Genomic DNA, 9,275 nt, shown 5'->3' on the forward strand with positions numbered 1-9,275 from the left:
TGTCCAGTGTTTTGTTTTCTGTCAATTTCCTGGCAGAAGTGTAAATTATTATTGTCAATAATTTCTCAAGCGTAAAAAAAAACCTGGCAGCTCAGTCGCCCGACTTTTACTGTAAAATTTGTGGGTTTTTGTTGCTGTTTTCCTTTTACAAGACATTACTGTAAAATAAGAAATAGTAACACTTTTTTTCAATGCTGGCATCTGAGCTGCAATTTTTGGCCGTAAAAAACTGGGGTACCTTTTTTCCATTTACAGTAATACACCGCAAACGTTATCTACATTTTTTACAGTAAAAAAAAATGGCAGCTCCATGGTTTTTTTTGTTTTTTTTACATTTATTACTGTAAATTGAAAAACAGTACTCATTTTTTTTAATGTTGCCAACTGAGCTGCCATTTTTTTTGCTGTAAAACACTGGTGTACTATTTTGCCATTCAGAGTAAAAGTGGCAGCTCAGTCACCATTTTAATGTAATTTTTTTTTTTTTTTTTTACAACACCTAACTGTATATTGAAAAACTGTACTTTTTTTTCAAATGCTGGAAAGTTAGCTGCCATTTATTTTACTGTAAAAAAAAACTGGAGTACTGTTTTTCAATTTACTATGTATTACCACAATATATAATATACACCGTAAAAACCGTAGCATTTATGGTAAAAAAAAAATAAAATAAAATCTGGCAGCTGTGTCACCAGATTTTTACCGTTAAAATAGTAGTAGAGTTTTTGCAATTTACAGTAATATGCGATTAAAAAAACACCTTTTAAATTAAAAAAATTAATCTATTGTATTTTTTACAATTTAGTGAAAAACATGCTTTCAAATAAGTCGGGCAAATATTCTAGTATTGATTTTTATTTTAACAAAAAATGTTTTGAAGGTATGATAATACAATATTGGATACTATTCAAGTGTGTATGCAGGTTCACATTTTTTCTGCCTCAATGGAAGTAATGTATACATTTTAATTGTGTTTTATTTTTTGTAGCTGTTTGTAGAAATGGCGCCACTGGAGTAGCAGCTTTTTATGTCCTTTGTGTTAATTGATGTTTCCCTTTTTGTTTTCACCTTATTTTTGGTGGACTTTTTATAGCTGCACTGTAACCACATCATCCCCCCATAGTGGGATGAATGAAGTCCAAAGTATCCTATTCTATTTAGTAAGAAAAGATCAAATACTTTATTGATGCTTATTATTCGCGGGCCAAATAAAATTATGTGGATTTGAACCCGGGGCCTTGAGTTTGACATCAGTGCAATAGACCAGTGGTTCTCAATCTTTTTTCAGTGATTTACCCCCTGTGAACATTTTTTTAATTCAAGTACCCCCTAATCAGAGCAAAGCATTTTTGGTTGAAAAAAAGAGATAAAGAAGTAAAATACAGCACTATGTCATCAGTTTCTGATTTATTAAATTGTATAAAAGTGCAAAATATTGCTCATTTGTAGTGGTCTTTCTTGAACTGTTTGGAAAAAAAAAGATAAATTAATAAAAACTTGTTGAAAAATAAACAAGTGATTCAATTACAAAGATTTCTACACATAGAAGTAATCATCAACCTAAAGTGTCTTCTTTCTAAACATTTCTTCACAAAAAAAGAAATCTTTAACATCAATATTTATGGAACATGTCCACAAAAAATCTAGCTGTCAACACTGAATACTCCATTTTTTTTTCACAATTTTTGAACTTACATTCATATTTTGTTGAAGTATTATTCAATAAATATATTTATAAAGGATTTTTGAATTGTTGCTATTTTTTAAATATTTTTTAAAAAATCTCACGTACCCCTTGGCATACCTTCAAGTACCCCCAGGGGTACACGTACCCCCATTTGAGAACCACTGCAATAGACCATTCTCAGCTTTTGCTGACAATATGGCCAAAAAATTATTGAAAAGAAGAAAAAGTCAACAATTTTTTCTCCGTGAGGTTTAACTCACATCCTGTCTGTAAAAAAAGTCAGGCTTCAAAATAAAAGCACCAAAAAAAGGGGAGATGAGCTTTTTTTGTCATATTTTCCAGAGAATGTTGTTATATTTGGACATGTAAATAATGACATGTTCGACCGTGTCCCCCGGGAAGTCCTGTGGAGAGTGCTCAGAGAGTATGGGGTATCGGACTGTCTGATTGTGGCGGTCCGCTCCTTGTACTATCAGTGTCAGAGCTTGGTCCGCATTGCCGGCAGTAAGTCGGACACGTTTCCAGTGAGGGTTTGACACCGCCAAGTCTGCCCTTTGTCACCGATTCTGTTCATAACTTTTATGGACAGAATTTCTAGGCACAGTCAAGGCGTTGAGGGGTTCCGGTTTGGTGACTGTGGGATTAGGTCTCTGCTTTTTGCAGATGAGGTGGTCCTGATGGCTTCATCTGGCCAGGATCTTCAGCTCTCACTGGATCGGTTCGCAGCCGAGTGTGAAGCGACCGGAATGAGAATCAGCACCTCCAAGTCCGAGTCCATGGTTCTCCCCCGGAAAAGGGTGGAGTGCCATCTCCGGGTTGGGGAGGAGACCCCGCCCCTAGTGGAGGAGTTTAAGTACCTCGGAGTCTTGTTCACGAGTGAGGGAAGAGTGGATCGTGAGATCGACAGGCGGATCGGTGCGGCGTCTTCAGTAATGCGGACGCTGTATCGATCAGTTGTGGTGAAGAAGGAGCTGAGCCGGGAGGCGAAGCTCTCAATTTACCGGTTGATCTACATTCCCATCCTCACCTAAGGTCATACTTGCCAACCCTCCCACATTTTCCGGGAGACTCCCGTAATTCAGCGCCTCTCCCGAAAACCTCCCAGAAGAAATGTTCTCCCAAAATTCAGCCTGAGCTGGAAGCCACGCCCCCTCCAGCTCAAACATGCACAGTTCGAAGCTTGAAAAGGAAGATTGCAGGCGGATCTGACGGCATTTAAAGTAGTTTTTAAAAACGACTGCTAATCCTCCTCCTTTTCGACCGAACGACCGCGGAGAATTAAAGTATGAACACTCCGGAGGCAGAAGTTCATTAAGAGGGGCGGATTCACCGGCTCCGAGGCGGCATAGCTCGGTTGGTAGAGTGGCCGTGCCAGCAACTTGAGGGTTGCAGGTTCGGTTTCCGCTTCCGCCATCCTAGTCACTGCCGTTGTGTCCTTGGGCAAGGCACTTTACCCACCTGCTCCCAGTGCCACCCACACTGGTTTAAATGTAACTTCGATATTGGGTTTCACTGTGTAAAGTGCTTTGAGTCACTAGAGAAAAGCGCTATATAAATATAATTCACTTCCCTCTCAGCCATGTTTCCGTCACACAGAGGAAGTCCGCGGGAAGTGAAGAAATCCTTCAGGATAAACGTTTTGTTTGTCAAAGATCTTGCGTTCAAAAGACCGAACCTGGTGGGGTCCAGCACGTCCAAGGGCGCAGCTAAACCAGATGGCGCCCGACACACAGCCCGCAGGTGGCGTGGGAGAGGACGACAGAAACTAAAATAGACGCAAACAACACAAAAACGAACAGAACTGGCAGCGAGAGACGCCAGGCCAAAGCACATGCTGGCGCCATCTTCTGGAAACTCGGAAGTGATGTTACTCAAATAGTGAAAGGTAAGTGTTGTTGTTGTTTTTTTAGTAACCATCAAGCACAGTACAGTTAGTAGAACAACTGTGTTTTTATTACTGTGTATTTGGTAGGTGCCGTCTGAAATTCAACTATTTTATTTATATCTATATTATAAATATATATAGCTAGAACTCAATGAAAGTCGAGTATGTCATTCAAATATATATGAAATACTCGAGTTGGTGAATTGGCTGTAAATATAGTCCTCCCCTCTTAACCACGCCCCCCGCCCAAACCACGCCTCCGCAACACCCCCGAAATCGGAGGTCTCAAGGTTGGCAAGTATGCCTATGGTCATGAGCCTTGGGTCATGACTTAAAGGACAAGATTACGGGTCAAGCAGCCGAAATGAGTTTCCTCCGCCGGGTAGCGGGGCTCTCCCTTAGAGATAGGGTGAGAAGCTCTGCCATCCAGGAGGAACTCAAAGCCGTTGCTCCTCCACATCGAGAGGAGCCAGATGAGGTGGTTCGGGCATCTGGTCAGGATGCCACCCGAACGCCTCCCTAGGGAGGAGGCCACGGGGAAGACTATGTCTCCCGGCTGGCCAGGGAACGCCTTGGGATCCCCCGGGAAGAGTTGGACGAAGTGGCTGGGGAGAGGGAAGTCTGGGTTTCCCTGCTTAGGCTGCTGCCCCCGCGACCCGACCTCAGATAAGCAGAAGAAGATGAATGTGTGTTTCTGGACGTCATCCAAAGTGTTCGAAGTAAACAATCAGGAAGTCATCAAGAACCGTTTATCTTTGCTGGGCTCGAGCAAAACATTGAATGATTTCATAAAGATGAGAAAGTTGGAAGCGATGAAAGAAAAGTAACATTATAGGCGAGGCTGACTATGACGTTTATGATATTTATAAATCGCGGAGGGGACTTTCTGCTCGGATGATGAAAGCACCCTACTAGAATGTTCTACGCATGCGCTGTGGCGAGCGCGTGTTTTTTGGTGTCAAGCGGCGCTGCTCGGCTAACGCTAGCGCAGGAGCTAACATTTGTGCAAGTCATGCTGGGCCACCAAACACGACGCGCTGGGCCGAGCTAAACGGGACGAAAACGCTCGAAACTGGACTTATAATCGACTAACGCACTTTGCGGCCATGGAGGTTTAGCCAGACAATCTTCCCGGAGTGAGTATTTCATTGTTTTTTTTAATACGTTAGCCAGTAAAACGGGACTGTTGTGACGTGCGACAACCTAAGTGGATGACATGCCCGTGAAAGCTTCGCATAGTGAGTGAATGACATCGATTTGTTTTTATATTTAATGAATAAATTGTGGAATTTGTGATTTTGACAGCAAAGTTAGCCACAAGGCAGCTAACAAGACAGCCGCGCCCCCAATAGTCGTTAAGCCCGCCCCTACCTCGTTCCTATTGGCTGCAGACGGCCAGACGAGCGTGACGTTTCCGCATTCGAAACCCGCCATAGGCTGCGCAACGCGTCAATCATGTCTCCGCCACTTGTTGCTAGGGAGATTGTTTGACGCTAGGCAGGGCGGAAGTGTTATCACTCCGGTGGGAGGGTCGACGCCTGTCACTTTTTACTCGACAAAACCGAAGGTAAAACTCGCGTCTTGCGCCACTGCTGCCGCGCGCTTCGTGGCCAGCGAGGCTGTGCTTGTTAAATAGCCGCGCGGTGGGACCGGAAGACGGGCTAGTTTTGCTATTATAGCCACTGGGAGGAGGCTAAGTAACAGGAGGGAGGGGGCAGCTTTCACCTTCAGCAGCACACTACAAGTTGTTGTCCTGACAAGGGTGCGGTGATGCTAAAGTGCTCGGCGACATTTGAAACAATGCGGTCGTGTCTTCCCGGAGGATGCGGTGGAGCTCGCAGGATGTATTAAACGTCGGCAGCGTTGACGTTATTTCTCTCCCCAGGAGGATGACAATCACATGACGGAGGAGCAGACTGGACTCCCTCTGAAGCAGAAGATCCTTTATAGCGATTCTCTTCAGCGGTTTGTTAGTGTTTGGCCCAGCCCTCAAGTACACAAGAGTATCGGTTGATTTAGCCGGGCCCCCGTTTTTGTTTTTATTTTTACTTTCACCTTTTTGTTTCGTTTGTAAAGAAATGCTTTACCTGAAAAAGTACTTCACAGAGGGCCTGATTCAGTTCACCATCCTCCTGAGTCTCATTGGGGTGCAGGTGGACGTTGACACCTATCTGAGCAGTCAGCTGCCCCCTCTGAGGGAGATCATCCTGGGCCCGAGCTCCGCCTACACGCAGACACAGTTCCACAACCTGCGCAACACGCTGGACGGATATGGCATTCACCCAAAGAGCGTGGACCTGGACCGCTTCTTCGCCACCCGCCGCCTGCTGAACCGGGTGCGCCAGCTGGACCGCCTCGCCGTGCCCACCCCCGAGTTTGACACCTGGCTGGTGCACCGGGACGCCGAGACGGTGGTGTCGGCCAGCGGCAGCGCCCTGGACAATGGGGGTGGCTTAGAGGACATCGACGACCTGGACGCTGCCCCCGCCATGAGAGGGGGAGTAGGCGGCGGCGCGCCCGAGTCCACCGACAACAGCCTGGGCGCCGTGGCCCCCGACGGAAACCAGGAGCGTGACGCCAGGGACGCCAATGACGACTTAAGCAAGGAGGTACGACATTAGCAAAGAGGGTGTTGTTATCGCCCTCGTGATGAAGCGTGGCGGAGTTTGTGGTCACATGATCGCCCAGCTCACGTCACGCTTGCATCCAATTAATTACTCGGCTTAAAAGGCCCGCAGGCGCCGTCAGGAAGTGCGAGGTAAAGCACGCCGTGTCTCTGCAGGACATCGACCTGATTGACATCCTCTGGCGTCAGGACATTGACCTCGGCGCGGGGAGAGAGGTGTTCAACTACAGCAGCCGCCAGAAGGAGAACGAGGAGGACAAACCCCGCCCCCAGGAGAGCAAGGACGCCGGCGATGAGGAGCGGGAGAGTTGGAGGAATGGCGTCAACTTGCGGGGAGTGGACGGCGAGACCGGCGAGGATATTCCACAGCAGGTGAGCCTTTGAAACGTCTCGTCTCGCTTACCTTCTGGAAAGGTCGACTCACGGTCTCCATGTGGCGCAGCTTCCTGCTCTGAGCTCACAGACCTCCTTGTCTCTGCAGGAGTGCTTGAGGCTCCTGGAGGCCACATTTCCCTTTGGACAAGATCCTGAGGTAAAAAGCTGAACTCCTTGTGGGAGATTTACAATTTCCTGGTTTCATTTTGTCTATCCTCCCACAGGCCACGCCTCCTCCCGCCACAGATGTCCCCTCCACGTCTCAGGGCCTCACGCTGACGCCCACGCAACCTCCGCTGGACCTGGAGCAACAGTGGCAGGACATCATGGCCGTCATGGAGCTTCAAGTAGGTTTTTGTTCACGCCAGCGCTAGCAAAACAACAGGAATGTAAAACCTTTTCATGTCTGCGCACCAAGGCCATGGAGGTCGGCGGCAGCAGCGACAACTGCGACGCAGACATCAGAACGGCAGCATCCGACATGGTGAGCGATTTCGGGCTGGCACCGATCAACCAGGACGTGAGCCTCCATCAGGCCTCGCTGGCCAACTGCAGCCCGGAATTCCCGCAAGTTTTCCAGCCTCCCTCGGAGCCGGCGAGCTTCCCTGCGAGGAACGCCGTGCGGGCGAGTAACTCCAGCAACATCAACGCCACCTTCGGAACCACCAACCTGACCGGCGTCTTCCTGCCCCCGCTACTCAACGCCACGGGCACCAACGCGACCGCCACCCTGACTGACCCTTTCAGCAGCCTGCTGGAGGAGTCCATGTTGGACGAGATCAGCCTGCTGGACCTCGCCATGGAGGAAGGCTTCAGTCAGGCTCAGGCCTGTCAGCTGCAGGACGAGTTGGACTCGGATTCGGGTCTGTCTCTGGACTCCAGTCGCAGCCCGGCGTCTCCCAGCAGCTCGGAGACGTCGTCCTCCACCTCTGCCACCTTCTCGGAGGAAGGCGCCGTGGGCTACAGCACCGACTCGGAGGTGACCACCGCCGACTCGGAGGAGGGCGCAGTGGGCGGCTACCAGCCCGAATACAGCAAGCTGTGCCGCATGAGCTTTCAGGATCCCGCCCACTTCCGCGGCCTCCCCCAGCTGGGCGCAGTAAACCACAACCACACCTACAACCTGCCGCTTTCCGCCGAGCACCCGGAGCTCCCCGTGGGGCTCGGCAAGAAGGCGGGCCGCGACAAGCAGCACTCCAAGATTCAGCCGCCGCATGACTTGCTGGACAAGCACTCGAGCCGGGACGAGCGGCGCGCTCGCGCCATGAAGATCCCCTTTTCCAACGAGAAGATCGTCAACCTGCCCGTGGAGGAGTTCAACGAGCTGCTGGCCAAGCACCACCTGAGCGAGGCGCAACTGGCGCTCATACGGGACATCCGCCGGCGAGGCAAGAACAAGATGGCGGCGCAGAACTGCCGCAAGCGCAAGCTGGACACCATCATCAATCTGGAGCAGGGCGTGCACGACCTGCGACGCGACAAGTCCCGCCTCCTGAAGGAGAAGATGGAGTTCCTCCGCTGCATCCGGCAGATGAAGCAGAAGATGCAGAGTCTGTGCCAGGAGGTCTTCACGCAGCTGCGGGACGAGCAGGGCCGGCCCTACCCCCCCAGCCAGTACTCGCTCCAGTACGGCGCCGACGGCAGCGTGCTGGTCGTGCCGCGCAGCGAGCAGGGCCGCCGCACCGACAAGAAGCCCAAAGAGAAGAAGAAATGAAAGGCGACGACGTCGTGGGGCTTCCTCCTTCGCACGCGAGCGAGTCGCGCACGCCACTCTTGACTTCCTGCGTTCCTTTGGCCCGAATTTCATTCTGCTCCGCCATTTTGTGTCCCTGGAAACGACTCCGACGATGCAGAAGAACTCGCTTGACCGCTCCGATCTTCCCAGGCGGGAAAAAAGGAAGGACTCAAAGAAGCCGCCGCTAAACTTTTAGCCCTTCTCCGCCGGGAGCCGCCATGAGGTCGGAGGTCACCCGCCGTCGGGAGGGAATTCCGACGAGCGTCTGACGGTCCTGAGATCATCTTGTTGGCGCCCGGAGGACTTTAGTGCCAAGGGCAGAAAGTACGGAACGTTGAGGAAGTCAGTGGCGTTCCTGCGATGGCCACCAGGGGCGCTTCTTTATCTACAATTACATCCTTTCTCTGCAACCCGGCTTCACGCATTCTGCTGCCTCTCTCGCGTCTACCAAGTCCGTCTCTAGTCTTCAAAGTCTCCAAAGTCCCGTGCCGAAGAGTTTTGCAACGACACGATCAAATATTTATTTGTCACAATCCTCTCAGATCGTTTAGCGGGACGTCGTGTTGTTTGTCGTTCCTCTCGTTAGAGCGTTGGTCAGGTGTGTCGCTCGTTAAGCTGCTGTAGTCGGGATTGTTTGCGGTCGGACGCCTCGTCGGCGGTCGCGGTTCCTGAAGAGAAAAGTGTGAAACGTTTTTACAGAAGCCGAAGAGCGTTACAAGTTTCCTGTAATCCACTTTGACTCCGACTCGTGCATCCTGCTAAAACTTAGTGCACTTTTTTTTGTCTGTCCTGTAAATATTTACGTGTTCCCCTCGCCGTTCTGTTCCATGTAGTTTGCTGGCAATCAACATTTGGTTTGTATTGATTAATAAAGTGGTTTTATTTCCACATGTGCTCCTCTTCTTCTTCGTTACCCCGGTAACCGCCGATACTGCCATTGTGTTGCGGCGAAGCGTTGACGGCACAG

At 49.6% G+C, this 9,275-nt stretch overlaps 1 protein-coding gene across 3 annotated transcripts; it reads left to right on the plus strand.

Annotated features, from left to right (window-relative positions):
• The first annotated feature begins 4,473 nt into the window (after nt 1-4,473).
• nfe2l1b (nfe2 like bZIP transcription factor 1b) lies at nt 4,474-9,196 on the plus strand. 3 transcript variants are annotated; one of them, XM_061908124.1, is made up of 6 exons: nt 4,474-4,708; nt 5,458-6,181; nt 6,355-6,570; nt 6,641-6,730; nt 6,798-6,920; nt 6,992-9,196. In XM_061908124.1, exons 2-6 carry the CDS (start codon nt 5,651-5,653, stop codon nt 8,285-8,287), a joined length of 2,256 nt encoding a protein of 751 aa, XP_061764108.1. In that variant the 5' UTR covers nt 4,474-4,708; nt 5,458-5,650; the 3' UTR covers nt 8,288-9,196. The 3 variants fall into 3 exon arrangements, with proteins under 3 accessions (XP_061764108.1, XP_061764111.1, XP_061764109.1); XM_061908127.1 differs by having other exon boundaries at nt 4,479-4,708; nt 6,680-6,730; XM_061908125.1 differs by lacking the exon at nt 4,474-4,708 and having other exon boundaries at nt 4,718-6,181.
• Nucleotides 9,197-9,275: the final 79 nt, after the last annotated feature.

Source organism: Nerophis ophidion, linkage group LG08 (genome assembly GCF_033978795.1).
Source record: "Nerophis ophidion isolate RoL-2023_Sa linkage group LG08, RoL_Noph_v1.0, whole genome shotgun sequence".
NCBI lineage: Eukaryota > Metazoa > Chordata > Actinopteri > Syngnathiformes > Syngnathidae > Nerophis > Nerophis ophidion.

What these genes read in the sequence shown, in the direction of transcription:
- nfe2l1b (XM_061908124.1), top strand. Translation starts at nt 5,651, where the DNA reads ATGCTTTACCTGAAAAAGTACTTCACAGAGGGCCTGATTCAGTTCACC. An exon ending in GCGAGGATATTCCACAGCAG is followed by an intron (nt 6,571 to 6,640) that starts GTGAGCCTTTGA and finishes CATGTGGCGCAG; the next exon opens with CTTCCTGCTCTGAGCTCACA. An exon ending in CCTTTGGACAAGATCCTGAG is followed by an intron (nt 6,731 to 6,797) that starts GTAAAAAGCTGA and finishes ATCCTCCCACAG; the next exon opens with GCCACGCCTCCTCCCGCCAC.